Genomic DNA, 20,176 nt, shown 5'->3' with positions numbered 1-20,176 from the left:
GTACTTTCTTCGTCGTATTACCATCATAAAGGAAAGATAGACTATGTAAGACACCTTAATATTTCAAATAATATTTAAATGCAGAAATGTTTAATGTCATCTAAATAATTCAAACACATTTAAAATTGATATTTTAATGTATATATAAGATATAATTTAGAATGAAAATTTGCTTTAATATTTAGATAATTATAAAAGGATTAATAATTTGTTCAAACAAATATTAATACTCAAATGTTTTTAACGATTTTCATGAATTTTATAATTTTGTTGTAAAAGGCCTAACAAATTGATTTTATTCGAAATTGTTATAATGATTAGCATTTATATTTTACGAGTTTTCAACAGTATGTAAAATAATGAAATGAAACAATAATGAAACAAAACGATATTTCAATTTTCAAAGAAGTTATAGTGTATTGAATGATTATGTAATTTTGTTTTTAATATTCTTTCCGAAACATGTTGATTTGGTTATTATTGAAAATGTTTTGAAAATCTGAACTCAGGAATGTCCAAGTTACTCTTTTTCTATTTTGTAAAGATTATGAAGTCAATTACAATATCGTATAAAATACTGTTTGAAAGCAATTATTTATTTATAAAAAAAGGCAATAAATCTATGGTAGTTTTAAATATATATTTCATATGTTATAGCAGCAGGCGTGACATGAGAGTGTCAGACAGAATTACAATGGCATAATCCTTGATCTTTTAAAACTTAGTTGCAAAATTTAGTAGTCAAATGTTATACTTTAAGAATATACAAGCATAAAGAAAATCAATTTTCGTAAAAAAAATTATTGAAAAAGTTATAAATAGGCCCTAAGCTACAAGTAATTTCTCGCGCTTGATGGTATAGATAAACAGAACTTTCCAGCGGAATATTTAGCCTGGAAAAATTCTGAAGGCAAACATAATACCTCTGTTTCATTCCTATTTAGCTCTTCGCTTATGGCATTTTTATTTGCGTTATTTAACCCTCGTTATATACATCTTCAAAGTTCTTTTGAAACATTTTTTTTAAATTTTACTTTGCTACAGTAAAGAAATCTGAAAACTCATCTTTTTAGCCTTAGAACTGCACGGGGTGGTGTTTTCTTTGCATAGCTCCTATTTACTTTATTATACTGATATTTTATTTATATAGTTTGGGTCGATATTATTTTCATACTATTTAAACCTAAAATTATCTTATAATTATTGTTAAATAAATTTCTTCAATTTCTTTTTGAAAAAATAAGTATCAATAAATCTAACTTTTATTCTAATATTCAAGCATTAAAAATTAGATCCAAATGTTCTAAAAGTACACTTGGAATATACTTACTTTAAACTACGCTTCGTAATTTTTTTTTTAAATTTTATAAAAGTTAGCACTTAAATTATTATTTCATCCTAATAGTTTAAGCCCTTTAAGGCTCTTTTCCTTCTATTTTTTTTTCATTCGGAACCTAGATGTCCCCATAACTAACTACACGCAGAAAAAAATTCTTTTAAAATTAGCGTACTGTATGACAATGACATTTTTGGTAAAAGAAAAAACGTAATTTCATTTAATAAAACTAAAACATGTGGTATTAAAGGAATTCATTTAGTAATTTTTTCGTTCATATGGTAATGGTTTACCAAAAATTGTGGTTTTCAAAATTATAATTTTAATTATTTCAGTTTTGTCAATCTTGTTGCTAATATGACCATCAAGAGTGCATTGGACAAATGTTTAAAGCATAATGCATTTTCATTAGAAAAAACTAAGCAAATTTTCCCCATGCACGAATTATTTAGACCCAGCATTTCAAAACAGTATCAATTTTTTTAATGGACATTAAAACGTTAGCAAACTGACCTTACTAAATTCACACATTCATGACAAAAAAACATTATCTGTAATCTGCACACATTATTTCCCTAAGCAAAGAAAAAAGAACCTTTCTCAGTGTCTATACACCAAATGACAGTAGACAAGTAAAGAAACAAATGTGTGCAAAGTGGTTTAACCAATAAGGACAGCGGTACCAGTTTAACGAAAATAATAAAACAAGGGAGACAAGAAACAGGTGTGAAGAGTGTTTGACGGAAACCTGAGAGTGCGAAATATTAAATTAGAATAGATTTCAAAACGTTGAGAAACAGTGTAATACTAGAAAGATCATTAATTAAGATGCGAGATTACTAAACAGGTGTGAAGGGGTTGGGGGTTCCAACCAAAAAACCCCTGCCACCTGTTTCTTTCATTATATATGTATGTGTCTTTACCTTCTTTTATTATCTAGTTTAAACTTATTCCTCTGTTCTTATTGGTTAAATCAATTAGCACCTGTTCGTCTCTTTACTTCTCTACTATCATTTGGTGTTTAGACACTGAGGAAGGTTCTTGTTTGTAGATTTGAAACTATAATATGACCATTTCTATACTTTCATTTGTTATCTCATTTGTGCTTAATTATTATTATTATTTTTTTTTTTTTTTGCTTTGGTCTACATAACACAAAATATACCCTATCCTTTTTGGATTCTATTATTTCTAATTTTACTATCTTAAACTTGACAAAAATATACTAAAATATGATCCGCAGTTTATATATCTAATTTTTTAAAAATAAACAATAAAGCTTATAGGTTTACACATTGTTTTGACAATAACCAAATAAGTGACGTTGCATACTAAATTACAAAAAATCTCCCAACGTGCCTATTTTAATATTGAATTTAGGACAAGCTCCAAGTAAATTAGATTATTTCTTAAAAAATTAAGAATGAAATGTCCTACATTCACGTTACCTACTCTGTAAACATTCCCGGACTAAATTACGGTGCTGATAGCCATTACCGTAAAATTTTACGAATAAATAATCTGATGTACCCTAACTTTTACAGTAATATTTACTGTAAAATCACTTATTCACTTTAATTGAATAAATATTAGTGTAAAAATTATGGCGTGAAATTTTACGATAAAAATGGACTTTACGGTAAAATGAATTTTACGGATGATGTACACAGGGTACGGAATTTTTTACAGTGTACTTTTTAAGGAAATAATAAGTAATAATTAACATATATTCAAAGAATTCATTTATTTATTACCAAGCATGTTAGAAGATGCGCCTAATATAAGATACGAAGTGATAATTCTCCAAAATTTACGATGCTTCTTTTACTAAATTAAAGATAATACTTATATACTTACACATTATTTTTTCTTTTTCCGAGTAAATTAGGACAAGCACAACCTACCGGGTGATGCCCATACGCACATCTAAGTACACAACTTCTGTGGGTATCTGAAGTTCCTTCTACATTTGTAATCATTAAATATACTATCAAAAAACAAGCCCATGTAACGCAAAATGTTAAGGATGGCATGATTGTAGCTAGATAGGCGAATGACTTAGAATTCTTGTGGTTAGTTCTTTAAATAGAGTAAGAACCACACATAAAAATAAATAAACACTGTAGGAAGGAACACTAAAAAGGAAAATAATATATCACCATCAGCAGAAGGCAAAAAAAAAAGGAAATTTATGCCTCTAATTTAATTTTGTTGCCTGGTAAATGTTGACGTGAACGCACGAGCAAATTATTTGACAAACGAAAGCATAAATAACTTCTGCTTTGTAAGTCACTTATTCAAATGATTCTTTCATAAAATTATTTCAGTTAGAACATGTGTATTTTCAACGATTTAGTTAAAGTATTGGGTTGAAGTTGTTATAGTAACGTTTTTCTAAACATGGGAATTGCCAAACTTGTCAGAAGATAATTAAAGTTTAAATTAATGAATTAAATATACAATGTCATCCAACAGCAAAAATGATTAATTGTACTAAAAGTTGCATTATAAGAGTAATTTTAGTGTTTAATAATTGTCTTTAATTTTTTTTCCATTGAAAATAAAAAAATTTACATTCCATTTTCATCATATTTAATGATAGAAATTAAGCAAATTGCAAACGAATGCAAAGATAAAATTAAAATAATCAAAGTTATATTAATTCTTGGAAAAACTTAAATGGTGATGTTCTTAATATTTAATTGGATTATTAGAATAAATCAGCAAAATAAAGTATGCTTATTCAGAGAAAGTCCGATTATATTCTGTAACTTAACTAGTACAAAAGATATAGAGTTAGACTAATTCAAAAACGCTGCAAGAGCCACTGCAGAAGCTAGATTAACTCACAAACTAGTTTAATCAAAGAGGAACCAGTGAGTGAAAAAAATGTTACTCTAAATAACTTTCGATCTAATGATCAGATTCTCATAATGTAAAAAGAAAAATATTTTAAATATTCGAAAACAAACTGTCAGCTGGTGTGGCAGAATAAAACCGTTTATTTCCAGAAATATTATTAATTAAAAATGCACACCTGTTTCTTAAGCAGATAATAATCATATAAGATATATTAAAAGAAAATAAGTGTTATGATGAAAAGAAGATAAGTATTTCAAAAAAAAAAAAATTTGAAAAAGTACATCGAATATGGTAATTAATAAAAAAAAATTATTTACTTAAAGCAGTCTTCTATTATTTACTTCAATATATAAAATGAACAAACCATTTGTTTCCTCTTTAAACTAACTGGCATGAAAAAGCTGCAAGAGATGCAAGACACTAAATCTTATTATTTGAGATGAATTACTTTCAGGAATATTTCCAAAGGCGACATTATATTTCTACACTTTTAACGTCATCTCTAAAAAAATTAAACGAAAACTTAATAACTAAAAAAATTAAACTAAACTAATTAAACTAAAAATTAAACTACTTATAAACTAAAAAAATTAAACTCTTTTTTAAAAAAAAAGTGATCTGTGAAGTCTTTTGATCGAACAAATATGTTATATTTATTTTAAATTACTATTAAACAATAACTTGTATTACGTAAAAATAGCACAGCAAAGTTTTATGTCTCTTTAAACAGCTCATAGCGTTTTTCTTTTAATGAAATTTCATTGTTTCAAAAATTTAAAGAGAGTGACTACCTATATATTATTTGAAATAAATATATTACTTTTTTTCATATTTTTGAGCAATAATTTAAAAAAATTTGAAAAATATTGTATTTTTTAAAAGTACAGCATTCGTAAATACGGTATATTTTAATAACAGTGATTCAGTGATTTTATAGTAAATATTACTGTATAAAAATTACGGTATGCCAGATTTTCAGTTCCGTAAAATTTTACGGTAAAGGAACTGGTACTCAGGGTGCCAGTAATTTTTACCGGAATTTTTTTACAGCGTAGATAGCTTTTAAATATGCTCAATCTACATAACTGATTATAAATCTCACCTTCGTTTACCGGATGTGTCCATTGTACCATGGCAGGAACAAAATATCATCTGATTCTTGTCATTACGGGAATAATTTTCCCTACCCCGATGTAAAAAACACATCTTTGTACAGTAGCCGTCTGCTTTCACCAAAGTAATAGCGTCAGAAATTAAAAATAAAGCTACGAGACAAATAAACTTAAACATTTCCAAAAGATTCATCTTTGGTTAAAAGTTTCGAATAGCTACCAAAGTGGAAGAACAATCTTTTTATTTCAACGGTTAAATCCCTTGGGTTAAAAAACTGACTAGACACGAATTTATTATTCGAACGAAAAATTATTGAACTATAAATACAACGTAGTCATACTGTAGGGAAACGTAACCGTAATATAGTCTAAAAACGCATCTTAAAGTTCATTTTTATTGATTTCGTCTTTTTTTTCCTTTATGTATATAAATTTTCTAATTGTGTAAAGCTTTTGTTTATGATGAAGCTTTTTCTGCAGCTTGTAATCCGAATTTATTTTAGAACAGAATGAAATTTTTACATGAGAAACGAAGTAAATTGCCATTTTTTTTTATTTCAAAGGAATGGAATAGATTGCGGGAAATTATTTGCAGAGCGGATAATAATTGACTCAGAGACATTTTTTTTTTCATTTCTGTACCAACTTCACGGAAAGGGTCAAGATCACTTTTCTTATATTCGAAAAAATAAAAATAATTGCTCGTCAATTATTTATTATACATTTTATTTTTAACATTGAAACTTTTATACTCTCACTGTTGAAAGGAAAATGATTTGTACTGAATTTGAATAAAACAAAACGCACCATTTCATTTTTTTTATTAACACTGTGACGTATATTTTTTACTAACTTTATTTCTCTGCAATAGCCGAGGGCTGTTGTTTTTCTAAGGCCATTTGCCAATATCAGCAAGCCTGCTTGGTGAAACCAATTGCGTTTCTTATTTTTCAGGCAGAGGATGCGTTTCTTATTTTTCAGGCAGAGGATGCGTTTCTTATTTTTCGGTGAAGCCATATATGGCCAAGAGTACGACTTCAGCCACACACATGTCTGGACCCATTCATAGATACATTCATTCATCTACAGGTCATAATTTTGACCTAATTGCCAAGGGTTCTGAAGATATTAGTAATTCAAATGGAATAAACCCTTTCTGTTGAGAAATCTTTAAACTACGCCTTTTTTAAAACTTGAAATGGCTAAATTTTAAAACTAATTTTAACTAACTAATTAAATTAAACTAACTAATTTTAAAACTTGAAAAACTTGACTCCTTTGACTTTCAAACAACGTATAATTATTCCATTTCAGTTCAATCATGAGTTTTTATGATGGATTTAAGTAGAAAGATCTGTAAATTAATAAAAATAAAATAAATGCCATAATAAAGCTAGTGTTCAACTAAAGCATTGGTTTATTTATTGATTTGGTAAAAGGCGCATGCACGCACCATTTTTTTTTCGAATAAAGTTTCACTTTGCAAACACGGAGCTTCTTTTATGTCTTAATGAATACAATTTAAGCATTAAATAAATAGTCCCAATGAACTGAAGCTGAGCGTTATTACTTGTTTAAAAACTTCATTCCCTTCAAGAACACCCAAACTGATTTAAAATAAGTAATTTAAGCATATCTCAATGAAAATAGTACCACATTTTATAAAATTTCTATGCTTGGCCTGAAATGAGTAGAGCCAATTAAATTTTGGGGAAAATGTCAAATCAATCAAAATATTTGACTTTCTTTTTAAGTATTCAAACAATACACTTTGGTTATTCGAACAATTTTAATGATCTATATTATTATAAAAATATTAAATTCAGTTTTTTATCTAGATATCCGATTTCAGAATTAAAAATATCACAGTTTAATTCATCTCGAGAGATAATATTGCTATTGTTTGTATTATTACGAGAAATAATATTGCTATCTCTAAAAAAATTAGTGAAAACTCTTCTTCTTCCAATAAAGGGATATCTGATGTCTTTTGATGGAACAAATGTGATATATTTATTCGACATTATTAAAAAAACTGTATCTTCTGCTCTTGATAAGTAGCTAGCAAAATCTTTTTAACTCAAATATCAGACATTAGCTTCTTAAACATTCAGAAAGGATCACACCAATTAAAAAAGTTGCCTTTTGATGTTTTTAAACACGTATTATTTTTTTTTAAAAAAGCAAGAAGTTTTTTATCGTTTATAACGGTTGCGTGCTTTAACTATACTAAGGATTGGACACATATAAAGTTTATTCTTCTACGAAATCGAAAAGATATATGGCGATTGTTCCTGTTCTGGCATCGCGTCTCCTGGAGATTCATTAACTCAGCCCGAATTGGACCCAGGCCCCGTCTCGGACTCGTTTACAGAAAAAAGATTTCGAGTTCGAGCAGTCTCGGTTTCATGATAAAATTTTCATATACATTCTTGCTGCTTTTAAAGTGTTTAGTTCCATTATTAAGTATAAAAAAAAGGTAAAATTTATAAGGTCTAAAAATTTTCTGCAATCTTCTTCTGTTCAGTATTTTTTGCTTTGTGAGACAAACACTAATTGTCATATGAATTTTATTTGGTAAATATTTTGATTTTTCATTTTTGTTTTGGTCATCTTGGAATTTCAGTTAGTGCGGCTTTTCACTTCGCTTTTTCTTTCGCATGTTGGTGATGGAAAAGTTTTTATTTAACTAATTTCCTTGTTTAGCCGAGTGACGAGATCGCTCAATTTGGTCTTTATCCAACTTATATCTTGGACTCGACTCCGGAACTAGTGATCCTATGCTCTAGGTGGACTCGGATTAAAATTATTGGGGTTCAGGCAAGTTCAGTCCTCCAAAAACGAGCCCGCGAGATCATCTCTATCTCCCTCTTATGTCATATATTGTATTGGTGCTTCTATGGGGCAACTGTTAAATGAGGAAAAGACTGTTTAGGACTTTTGGACTTGGTTTAGAAGTGTAAACTAAGAGGATACGCAACAACAAACATACTAAGTGCTTCGTTATGATCTAATCTTTCTTAGAAGGCTAAGAACATATTATTGTCTTTATTTTGTGTCCTTATATCGTCTGTGCATTTTTAGCCGTATTACAATGCAAATTATTTATTCTCAAACTTGATAAAATACTACTATTAAGATAATATAACATCCTATAATGTCGTAGCAAATTTTATCTACATTATGATTCAATACTTTATCAGATTTCTATTCAAAGGCAATAATAGTTTGAACTATATTGGCAAGTTTATTAATTACTCTCATCATAAGCCGAATGAGAATAACATGTTTTTCTTCATATTCGAAAATTGTACCACAGAGCATAAGCATTGTACTATTCAGATTACACATTTATATTCTTAACTGAATAATACTTTGTTTTCAACTTGTATGAAAAGTTGGTCTAACTTGGCACTTTCTTAAGATCATATCCATTTTGACTGTATCCATGGTTCAAAGTAACAATATTATGTCTCTTTGTTTAACCGATTTTTTGACAATGGGAAATCCTATCAATATTGAAAATTTTACGCGCAAATTAATTAACAACTTTTGATGAATGACATTAGAATTTTTTTATATGCACAAAATGTACACACACTATTCTTCAACAGTGTATGTCGCACAAAATACAAAAGTGAACACCATGAGTAACTTCTGGTCGAATATATTGGATTTTTAAGCTACTCACGTTAATTAAATTTTCGAAATCAGTAACAAAAACGTAGTTTCTATGAATAATCATAAATTTTTTCAACGGCTTTCCGATTCGTCATGGGAGATAGCCGCAATTTGGAAAATATGATCCAATTGAAATTTTGGACCCCTTAATGTGAGTTTTACTTCTTGAGTATTTTTCTATATCTCGAGAACTCTTTTAACGAAACAAAAAAAAATTATACACAATTACAAATTTTATTTATCCTAAGATAATTCCAGGGAAAAAAATATAATAATTATTTATTATTTATTTAATAATAGTCAGTAAGAGATTGAATTGTTAATTATATGAACTTTTACTTCATTTTTCGTCTGATTTCGCATTTTAAACTAGCACCTGCACAAACTAATTAGCATATTTATAAGGCCTTTGAAGCTTTAAAGTAAACTACCAGAACGTGAAAATTCGATAATTAGATCAAAAGTTATTGAGAGTACCCATTTTTTTTCTTTGTGCTCCGTATACCGTATAATGCGCGCGAACAGTAAAGATTACGAATTTAAAAACTACCTTAGAAATCATCCACCACGCTTGGAATCAACCATTTTATTTTTATTTTTTAACCGTCGTTGAACAGCCGACCCAATTTTTGGGTTTACGACTACTAATGTTCAAGGCATTGGCCAGAAGACAAGGGAACCCCTGGATCAAGTATTGGGAGGAATTTGCCTTTGTGGAGGACTTCTTGATGGAACTAACCCGCATTTGCGTTATATGGAGAAGAAGACCACGAGAACCTCCCACGGTTAACCCGACTGCAAGGGGACTGTAACCCATGATCCGTCTACCACTGAGGATATTTCACGTCAGCACTGTGGTCGGTGCAAGCCGGATGCGGAATTCGTATCGACCAGCCATCGCCGGAATCAAACCCCGGTTCACCTCATTGTAAGGCGAACGCTCTATCCCCTGAGCCATCGCCGTTCTGGAATTTACCATTATAAAAAGTTCTTTCATCAAAAAAGTTTCGCATGAAGAAAAAAAATCACTTAAATATGACGAACCCATAATTAAGTCATAAGCCGCATATTATGCAGAAATATAGATAATGCATAAACGTTATCCACAAAATATCTACCACTTATGAAATTTTATATGAGATAAATTCTCTCGTGAAGAAATCATATAACCGAAATCTCACGTATACAAAATTTCGCAAGAGTAATTTTCCTGACAGAAAAATTCATTAAAATAATCTATCCACAAAATATCTACCACTTATGAAATTTTTTATGAGATAAATTCTCTCGTGAAGAAATCATATAACCGGAATCTCACGTATACAAAATTTCGCAAGAGTAATTTTTCTGACAGAAACATTCATNGTTTATCTACCACTTATGAAATTTTTTATGAGATAAATTCTCTCGTGAAGAAATCATATAACCGGAATCTCACGTATACAAAATTTCGCAAGAGTAATTTTTCTGACAGAAACATTCATTAAAATAATCTATCCACAAAATATCTACCACTTATGAAATTTTATATGAGATAAATTCTCTCGTGAAGAAATCATATAACCGGAATCTCACGTATACAAAATTTCGCAAGAGTAATTTTTCTGACAGAAACATTCATTAAAATAATATGATGTGGGCAAAAAAAATCCACGAGAAAATATCCCATTCACTAAATATTGCTGCGTAGTGTGTTGGATTTTCGGCGCTATTTTATCGACATTAAAAATAATTTAAAATAAGTATCTCACCTTCGTTTGCCGTAATGAAAAATCCCGTCACAAGGGCAATATATTTCAACACCATCCTTGTTACGGTACACGTGTGCACGTTTGTATAAAGAACAAGTCAATGCACAGCTGTCCGCCTTTGTCGAATCAGTAGCAATAGAAATTAAAAATAAAACTACGATGCAAGTAAACTTCAAAATTTGCAAAGGATTCATCTTTGGTGCAAAGTGTTCAATAACGGCCAAAGTGATAGACCTATCTTTTTATTTCAATGGTCTAGTCTCATGGGATATGCAGATAATTAAAAGAACTAAAAATTATTGAACAATAAATATAACATAGTCATTTGGCAGGATTACTGCAGGGAAACGTAACTAATTCCTATTTCCGTCTTTTTCTTTTATGTATATTTAATTTCTAATTGTATAAAGCTTTCTTTATGATGAAACTTTTTTTTCTGGCAAATAATCAGAATTTATTTTGGAGCAGAAAGATATAGTTCATAAAATACGAAGCAAATTACCATCATCTGCTCATAATAATTCAAAGTAAAAGAGATAAATTATCGAAAATTAATTACAAAAATGCGGAAAATAATCGCATAGACTCGTAGACAATATACGTATACTATACTACATCAACATCACATAATGGATGCTTCGCTTTGATATTTTCTCACTCTAAAATGTTTGCGGAAAAAAATAGGCCGTAGTGCCGTACTACAATATGTAATATAGAAGATGCCTTTGAGAAAATCAATCGGAAAAAATGATATTTGCGTTTGATTCTGATAAAAAAAATTCAATATTTTTTACAGCGCAATAAGCAGTTTTCATTCTAAATTTGTGAACGATTAAATGAGGGATTTGGTCTGTAAATAACCACTCTTAGGTGAAATTCTAAGTTTTTTTAAGAAAATAAATAATTTAAAATAAATTATTTGGCTATATAAATTTGATAGTTTCTTTTCCAATTACTTGTTTTCGTTGTTTTTTTTTTAATAAAAAAGTGGTGTTTGATATTAATTTCAAGTTACAAATTACAAATTCCATTTTTTATGTTTTGCAGTTTTTTTTTTCAATATTGATAATTGATATTACAGCTTGATTATGTTCTTTATATTTGATTCGCAAATAAATATTTTAATAGCTCTCTAATAATCTTTCGATTTTTTCATATTGCTTCTTTAAGAATGTTAAATTTAATTACTATAATTGAATATTTGTTTGCTGCTAATTTCATTTTCATATGTTTTCCAAATTATTTTTAATGAGAAATCGGTATAATGTCATTTTAATTCTCGTGAAAAATTTCCATTGCAAAAGCAGTTCACTGTTATTAGAGCTTTTACCTTTGATTTCGCGTTGTTTCGTTTTGTTTCAATTTTACTAATCCAATCTTTATAACAAAATGCACAATTTCCCAAATCTTTGTAATAAAATTCATATATCTACAATAAAATACAAATGTAGTTTTTAAAAATTTTCTTTTTAGGAGAAAAAAAATTAAAAATAGTTTTTAAGCATTCAAAATATTTTGATTAAAGAAAAATAGTAGAAAATGCAAGTTTATTACTTCATCATGTGTATTTAAGAGGTACGATTATTTTCAATATAAATAAGTATATAAATATATTCTATATAAATAAGGTAAATTATCAATGTTTTTTTTTTAAAAAAAAGCACATTAAATCAATATTGTCTTTAAATTTCTCTAACCAAATTTTTTTTAAAAGGAATTTTTTTCTGGAAAGAATTAGGATTAAAATTCTGGAAAAATAGTAACGAATTCTGGAAGCTACGAAATCAGACACAAAAACGTATTTTCTCTTAATAAACCTTTTTTCGACAGATTCAGATTTCTGATCCACAAAACAGCAATTGAACAGCTGCCTGGTTTAAGCGTGTCCTAAATTTCCGCTTCCTTGTTGCGCTTCTACGGTACCCTAAATATACACGGAACACTTTCTATAACCCTCTGTTATTCCAACCCAAATAAACACTTAGCATAAAACATAAGGCATCATATCGATTCGTTCTGAACGATTGTGACCAAAAGCCATAGTTTAAATGCCTAAAAGAGGAATCAGGCTGAAAAAAATTAGCTGGACTTATTAATGGATAAATACAGGGTGTTCCAAAATTATCTTTACAACTTACCTTACAAATTATCTTACAGTCTGGAAGTGCTTAGGGCCACCAATGGTGCGCATGTTGAAGTGCACGAAGCAAAACTTTATTAGTTGCAGTAATGCATGCAAAAGACAGAATATAAATATCTTGTTTACTTTCGAAGTTATGAATTTTTGAAGTTGTAAAGAGAATTTTGGAACACCCTGTATTATAAATATTAAAAAAATTACATTTTTTAAAAAAATTTCGCCAATTTTGTTAGATTTTCACTTAGATTATAATATGAAAAACAACGAAGATTTCTCAATTTTTCCATATTTTGATGACCCTATACAATCTAGTCCATGCAGACGAAAAAGTATTTCAATCGTCAAACATTAGATTTCAAAAGGTTTTCGGTTTCAAAAATCTTTAGATTTACTTTATTTCTATTATCATCATAAATGGCACAGGTTACATATTGACAAAACTTAACATAACAGTTGAGTACAACTGTTATGTTAAGTTCAACAACACAACTCACGACAGCAATAAAAATAACACGTTATTTGTTAAAAAGCTTAATTTCATCGAACAAAAGAGCAATAACTGATTTAAATATACTTATACCGTTGTCTACCAGATGTGTTCATCAATCCAACAGGGCAAAAACAGCCTGGATAGCGACCCTTATAAAGCATGCAATTCAATCTGCATGTTTCAATTTTAATAGAAGTAGATTTTACCAAACAAAACTGCAATGCAAATCAAAAGCATTAACAACTTTGAACACATTTTCGTAGAAGAGTAAATGTCACGAAAAATGGATTTTGAAAGACAATCTTTTTACTTCAGCTTAAAACCCTCGCATTTATAGCTGGTTTCGAAACGAAACCCTATCTGAATAGAATGTTTAAAATAATTAGCGCTTATTACTAAAGAGGATACGACCTTGGTCAGCTAAGTCATTTTTAGAAAGGCGGGACATAATTAAATTCCAATCGTCTTGAATTACGACTAGTTTCTGGTGGATGTTCCAAAAAAATTAAACGACTCTGGTTTTATTTTTCATTTAAAGTTTCAGGATTTGAAGAAAAGCTTTATTAAAATTTAACTTTATTTTTCTTTTATTATATGGAGTTGAAATCAAACTTACGGAATGTGTTACAGAATATTGGGAAAATAAAGTAATAGATAAATTAGAGCATCTTCTATTACTGTGTATGCTTTACGCATGGCTGCAAGCAAACAAACATCAAACAAAGATTCGATTATCAATCACAAAAATATATTTTATCTGAAAATACGTGACTTTTTTTCGAGATTTAAATTTTTCACAATATAGTAAAAACCGCAATCTGGAAAATATGGACCCTTTTGTTTAGTCATGTCAGGAGAATGTTCAAAAATTTAATGTTTCGAAAATCTTCATATTATTGAAAATATTTCTGTTCCTTATGTTTTTACTTTTTGAGGTTTTTGCCAGACTTACTAAGTGAATTAAAGAATAATCAAAACGCTGTTTTAACTTAGAGAATAAAAAATTTTAAATTTGATTTCTTAAATTGAGTTTTCATCAATACTAATAAATTCCATTCCAAACTGGCAAAAGTATTCCCCATTAGCACAATAGATTATAAAACTAAGGCAAACAACGTTAAAGAGCACAAAAATATCTATATAATTAATATTTAAATACAATCTTAATACAATAATATTTAAATACAAAAATACTTGGTGCTCTTTAACGTTGTTTGCCCTAGTTTTGTATTTTAGCACAAAGGTCGCCCACTTGTGTATTTACTATAGATTATATTGTTTTATTTTAACTAACTATATACTCTACTTTCATCACTTACAGATGATGATTCTGTTAACTAGTGATGGGATATAATCAATGAGTTATGATCAGTGAGTTATGCTCAAAGAACAGAGAAAATAATTCATTATGAACAATTAATATGTCATTAAAGATGGTTAAATATATATTTTTGTTGATGAGCCTTGATCTTCATAAATCGCGAAAAGTAAAAGTTATAGTATTTATTTTTAAAATTGAGGAACTTCTTATGTAATGTTGATATACATTAAACAGAATTTATACAAATTCAAAAGTGAAATTTTAAATTTACTTATCGAAACAATCAGAGAATTACACGTAGACAAAAATTCATAAAGCATTAACCAGTATTCTACAATACTTAACCAGAAATTCCTCAATCTTTAATGTAATAACTGTTTTAAATTGAGCAACTCCTTACGTAATATTTCTATACATTAACAGCATTTATTCAAACTCAAAAATTTCAATTTTTAAATTTATTTATCGAAACAATCAGCGGATAACGTGTAGTGTCAAGTTCGTCAACCGTTTCGGTCAACGAGAATTCCACAAAACTTAACCAGGATCACGCAAAAAAATCGCGTATATACATGCGGTATGATCTTGAGCTATAAGGAACGCAAAACCTACCTTCTTTTACGCCCAGATGTGTCCATGAGTCTCTTGCTACACTTGCAGTCTGTTAATTCTGGGGGTGGGCGACCAAACTCACTGCAGTGTATGCCACACAAAGCATTAGGCGAAAAGCTGTGGGTCAGTGCAGACTGAATATTCAAACAGAAACACAATGCAATAGCAAGAAGGCATGACAGAACAAATTTATGAGAAGGCATATTTGGTGAAATCGAACAGGTTAACAAGGAGCAAAAGACTCTACAAGCATGGAGTTAAAGAAGACAACAGCTTTTTATTTCGGAAGTAAACCCTATGGGTATATGTATAAGCAAAAATATTGCTAATTTGATTCAGTTACTAATTGAAAGACAACAATAAATATGTCATAGCTCATTTAATAAGATAATCCCTAAGGTAAAAATGATCATTCAGTTAATTAGTGAAAAATATTTACTACTCTCAAGACATAAAGCAATTAATTTAGATACTTATGAAGAATTATGCTTGCAATTAAGCATTTTTTTTGTTTCGTATACTTAATCGGCTATTCATTTTCCACAATTATAAAAGCCTGCCTTAGCGCATAATTTTTTTTTAACTACCTTTTCATGATTATTTTTACTATCTTATTTTTTTAAGTTTATGGATTGAGCTTTACTATTTGAGCTTTTTAAATTTATCGTCAGTTTTCTTTAACTGCTTCTCAAAAAGTAACAGAAATCACAATACTACATTTGTCGCTCTCTTTCTCTATGAGTTTTACAATTTTCAATACTATAACTTATACTTTTTTTTAAAAAATAATTTTTGTTGTTAATAACAAAAATAGAATTGCATAATGTCTAACTCAAAGGGTAAAACCTAATTATACCTTCAGCTTTGTGACTTTTTATCATGTTTGAAAGTGCTGAATTTTGATACATAAAACCCCTTTTTATAAATTAAAATTATGATTCGGTAAGAATTATTTTTGCACCTTTCGCATCAAACGTCTAGCATAGCTAATTTAGAAAAAGCTTACTATAATGCTTTGTTATCGATATGTTTTTTTTTTCCTTTTTGTAAAATTAGCCATTAAGAAGACACATTTCTTATTATACTCTTTTTTAAATAAAGTGTTTGTTGAAACATACCTTCATGATAACATAATCTATATTTCTGCAAAAAAAAAGGATTTTTTAATGTTTTATAAATTTTGTTGCTTCGCTCTGAGAAATAAAGTATGGTCAAGACAATCAGATTAGGGTACCATCTTCTTTAGTAATTATGTGGTAAGAATTGTAATTTTGAGAACGAGAATTTTAGGCATACCGTTACTATATATGAGCGGAAGAAAATGCCAAATAAATGGTTTAAATACCGTGTATTTCAGTTTCGATACCAGAATTATCAATATATATATGGGTCATTCTCACGAAAACTGTCATTTTTCAGTTCATAAAATCCCAAAAAAGTAAAGTGAATAAAAAGCTCTGAAACTTTTTATATTAATAGAAATATGTAATGACATTATAAAGAAAGTATATATCCTATAAATTATACTTAATATTTAAATTAATTAATTTTTTAAATAATTAATTTATAATTAATTAATTTATAATAATTAATAATTAATTAATTAATTTAATAAATAAATTAATTAATTTAATAAATTAATTTATTAATTTTTTAATTTATTTTTCAAATTAATTAATAAGTAAATTAATTATTTTCACTATTTAAAAAGTGAGGGAATGACACTAATAGTGAGGGAATGATATTTTATTTTAATACATGTTTTTATCTAAGTTACATCTACCTAAAGTTTGAAAATGATAACATACTAAGTATATCTAATATTTATTATAATTTAGTCTTATATATTTAATAGTTTTTACAGGTTTGGGAAATAAAATTGGCTGGCACGATTGAACAAAAAAAAATTTAATAATATACTCATCTTGAATCATTCCCTCACTTCAGCGTCATTCCCTCACTTTATACACAAGTGAGGGAATGACGAATTCAATAAAATTTAAAAATAACAGTTAGGCCTAATGAATTTCTGAAGTCAATCACATACAATTATATTCATACAAGAAAGCAACATATAATTATCCACTTTCTCGATGAAGTTGTGTTTTATTTTACTCTAAAAAATGACATGAGGGAATGACAAGCACCTGCAGTGGCATTGATTCCACAAGGTGCTGATAGGTAGTCTGAGGTATCTAGTACCAAGCGCTCACCAACTGGTCCTGCAATTCCCTCACATTGCGAGGGGGTAGCGTGGCAGCATGAATTTGGTTTTCCAAGTAGGACCACAAATGCTCTGTTGGATTACGGTCAGGTGAATTTGGGGCCAAGACATGACTTGAAAATCACTGGAATGTTCCTCGAACCAATCCATGACGATTCGACCCTTATGGCATGGTGCATTATCCTGTTGGTAAACACCATTCCCCGCAAGAAAAACTGTTGCCATGAATGGTAGAAACCTGGTCTGCAACTATGTTCAAGTAGCTTACAGACGTCAGGGATTGTTCTATGAGGATTATGAGTCCTAATGTGCCCCATGAAAACGTTGTTCCTGGGCGAGAAGCCATGAAAACCTAGGCGAGCCCATTGTTATAGATGGAGGGTGGTCATAATGTAAGGGCTCTTCGGTGCATATATATATTCACAGCATTCGAATACAGCATTTATTAATTAATTTTAAAAAAATAGTTTCAAAAATAAAAATTTTATTTTCTTTTTTATTTCTTAAATAGTTAAATCAAAAATTATCTATAACCTTCAACATTTCAATCGTTGTACTTTTTAATTTAATCGAAACCTAATTAGAAAGTGCTGTATTCTACAAAATGCTACATTTTATATTAGAAATAATTAAGAAATATTGTCTGAACCTACAGGAAAAAATGAAGTCAACAAAAGTATACACTTCTAGGCAGGAAGCTCAATGAAACGTGGAGAAACATTCTCGGAACCAGTTTGATTGTCTGATTTAAGACAGATGTTTTTCTAATGATCATCTTTCAACTTTTCTCTGTTTACTCCGATAATCTAACAAGTTTTAATGCTTTCAGCCCCACCTTATTCAGTAGTCATTCACTATCTTTCGTTAACATTTTCGTCTTTTCTGACATAAATATTAATGTTAGACCCTTACTGCGTATGTTTTTGAAGTCATTTTTTAAACAAGCTCTAAAAATTTACATGAAGGACGGTGGTTACGGAACTTCCTGTTTTTGTTATTAATATTTAGCTTTGCTTATGATTTTTTGAAAGAATTACCTTTTATCAAATGTTTTTTTTTTCAGGTATTGCCTTACAACTTTCAGAACTCAGAGTACTCGGCAGGTACTGTTCTTTACTACAAGTTTAACAATGAATAATTCTCAAACTAACTATAGAATATTAACCCTATTTATCCCATCGTACACCCTGTGAGTTTTTCCAAATTCTATCGTAATTTCAAGTTTTTAAGTCTAATAGTTTTTACGGTGCGAAGCAAATTATATTATACCTAAAATTAACAGCAATGGTGGTATCTCGTGCATTAATATGGAGAGAAAAGAAACACAATAGGGTGATTTTTAAATTTGAAGCTTTTTTGAAAATGAAATATTTTTAAAAATTAAATTAAAATTGAACATTGATGATTAATGATTGTGGATGATTCTTGTATGTATCTTTCACGCGTTTAATTAAACTTCCCACCTGCGGGAAATCTTATAAATCATCATCAAATTAAAAATATATTAACAGGTAACAGACGAGCCAATTTTACAAAATTATTTTTTATTTAACTACCTTGAAAAAAACTTTTAAAGCTTGGACATTATTGACATTGTATGTGACAAGTCGTTTATAAAGTTAAACGGATTAACTTTAAGAAACTGATTGCAAGCCGGACAACATAAAAGAACATTCACATTTTGAAACTTCAAAAATCTTCTAAAGTAATGTTTTATCTCAAGATGGTTTTTCAAAATGATTATTGTCACTTACTGAATCTTGAAAGCAATTTTAAAAAGTGGTTGCACCATCTACTGAATAATTTTAAAGAAAAGTTTCGTTAGTAAACCGGGCAATTCACTTGGACAACTCGAAATAAATAACATGTACCAGGAATATTTTTAAAAAAATCAAAGATACCTTCTTGATATATTATAAAATTGATTTTTTCAAATAAATAAGTGCTTTAAAGTTTTTTCTGCATTTTGGAAATTGAAAAAATTTAAACAAATTCGACTTTGTCGTTTTTGACAGCATTACTTTCAGGATTGTTCTTTTTTAAAATGTATAGAAAATTAAACGTTTGGCTTACTTTTATAATAGCTATATAATAAGTCTATATAATATAGAGTTATATAATAAGTCTTAATCTTATGTATTTTTCTGAAATCACAAACACCTAAGCTGACAGGTCATTAAATTCTATAAAAAAAAAAGTATTCCTTTGTCGGACTAAAAAATAACGACGAGTTCTCAATTTCTCCATATTTTGATGACCCTATGCAATCTAGTCGATATAGACGAACAAGTTTGTCAAGCGTCAAAAGGTTTATACAGGGTTTTCATTGTCAAAAAACTGTAGCTTTACTTCATTGCTATTATCAGCATAAAAAGCACTGGCTACAGATTGACAAAACTTAACATAACAGTTGTGAAAAACTGTTATGTTAAGATCAGCAACACAACTCACAACAGCAATAAAAATAACACATTATTTAAAAAAAGCTTCATTTCATCGAACAAAAGAGCCATAAATTACTGAATTAAAAATATATATACCGTTTTCTACCAGATGTGTTTATCAATCCTATAGAGCAAAAATAGCCTGGATAGCGACCCTTATGAAACATGCAGTTCAATCTGCATTTTTCAATTTTAATACAAGT

At 28.9% G+C, this 20,176-nt stretch overlaps 1 protein-coding gene across 3 annotated transcripts in view; it reads right to left on the bottom strand.

Moving 5' to 3' along the window:
* LOC107449276 (uncharacterized) overlaps positions 1 to 20,176 on the bottom strand; it is a 105,398-nt gene that overhangs the window by 55,758 nt on the left and 29,464 nt on the right. The window contains exon 1 of one of the 3 annotated variants that reach the window (XM_021147058.3): positions 15,306 to 15,555. The exons of the other annotated variants lie outside the window; for them this stretch is intronic. Within the exon in view, the coding sequence (XP_021002717.1) occupies positions 15,306 to 15,508 (203 nt within the window). The 5' untranslated portion in view covers positions 15,509 to 15,555. Of the gene's footprint in view, positions 1 to 15,305; positions 15,556 to 20,176 lie in introns of those variants that run through there. 3 annotated transcript variants of the gene reach the window in all.

This window comes from Parasteatoda tepidariorum, chromosome 3 (genome assembly GCF_043381705.1).
Source record: "Parasteatoda tepidariorum isolate YZ-2023 chromosome 3, CAS_Ptep_4.0, whole genome shotgun sequence".
Lineage (NCBI taxonomy): Eukaryota > Metazoa > Arthropoda > Arachnida > Araneae > Theridiidae > Parasteatoda > Parasteatoda tepidariorum.
The sequence above is the reverse complement of the archived record's forward strand: the minus strand, read 5'-3'. Positions and strand labels throughout refer to the sequence as shown.